The sequence below is a fragment of the Eurytemora carolleeae genome, unplaced genomic scaffold (genome assembly GCF_000591075.1).
Source record: "Eurytemora carolleeae unplaced genomic scaffold, Eaff_2.0 scaffold239, whole genome shotgun sequence".
Classification (NCBI taxonomy): domain Eukaryota; kingdom Metazoa; phylum Arthropoda; class Copepoda; order Calanoida; family Temoridae; genus Eurytemora; species Eurytemora carolleeae.
This window is the reverse complement of record NW_019397018.1, coordinates 131,080-131,812: the sequence shown is the minus strand read 5'-3', so window position 1 is coordinate 131,812 and position 733 is coordinate 131,080. Positions and strand designations below refer to the sequence as shown.

The following is a 733-nucleotide window of genomic DNA, read 5'->3' as shown; positions in this document are numbered from 1 at the left end:
AGTTTAACTACCAGTTCCTAGTTCACCTACCAAATACTTTGAACTCAGTCTGACAGTAGTTTAACTACCAGTTCCTAGTTCACCTACCAAATACTTTGAACTCAGTCTGACAGTAGTTTAAGTACCAGTTCCTAGTTCACCTATCAAATACTTTGAACTCGGTCTGACCTCTGGCCGTGTTCCAACACACCATAATAATCCCTCTAGAACCAAATGCTTTGTAAGATCCCCCAGATTTTAGGTCGTAACCCCCTTGTTTTCGACTAGGAGGTTTTAAAACTTTCTCCTGGTCTAAGATTCCAAAATCTACCTGTTTTGTATTTTTTTTCTGTTTATCATCTCCAGTATTGCAGGGTTCGGTCAATCTCTCCTGGTCATCAGAAGAACTGGAGACAGAGGAGACAGATTTATCAACCTGGTCAGTTGCAGTTGGGACCGGAGCATAACTTGACATTTTACGTTTATATCTATTCATTCTACTCCTTGGTTCCTGCAACCTGGCTCTAGGATCAGTAGAGGGTTGAGGAGGATAAATAGGTTCAGGTGGATGCTCCAGGTTGTGTACAGAGATAGGTTTAAGATCAAGACTGGGTAAAGAGAAGGATTCGGGAGAGGTTTCCTGGAACTGATAAAACATGGATGCAGGAAGAATAGAGATACAGCTTGAAAAGCAGTTTGCTTCTCCGCTGTAGTTCATCATTAGGAATCTGAAACTAAAATTTTAATTGCTCAC

The 733-nt window shown here is 41.1% G+C and overlaps 1 protein-coding gene across 1 annotated transcript in view; it reads right to left on the bottom strand.

Moving 5' to 3' along the window:
* LOC111711154 (TRIO and F-actin-binding protein) overlaps positions 1-733 on the bottom strand; it is a 2,094-nt gene extending 1,361 nt beyond the window's left edge. The window contains exon 1 of the mRNA XM_023485425.1: positions 311-733. Coding sequence (XP_023341193.1) covers positions 311-700 — 390 coding nt within the window. The 5' untranslated portion in view covers positions 701-733. The remainder of the gene's footprint in view (positions 1-310) is intronic.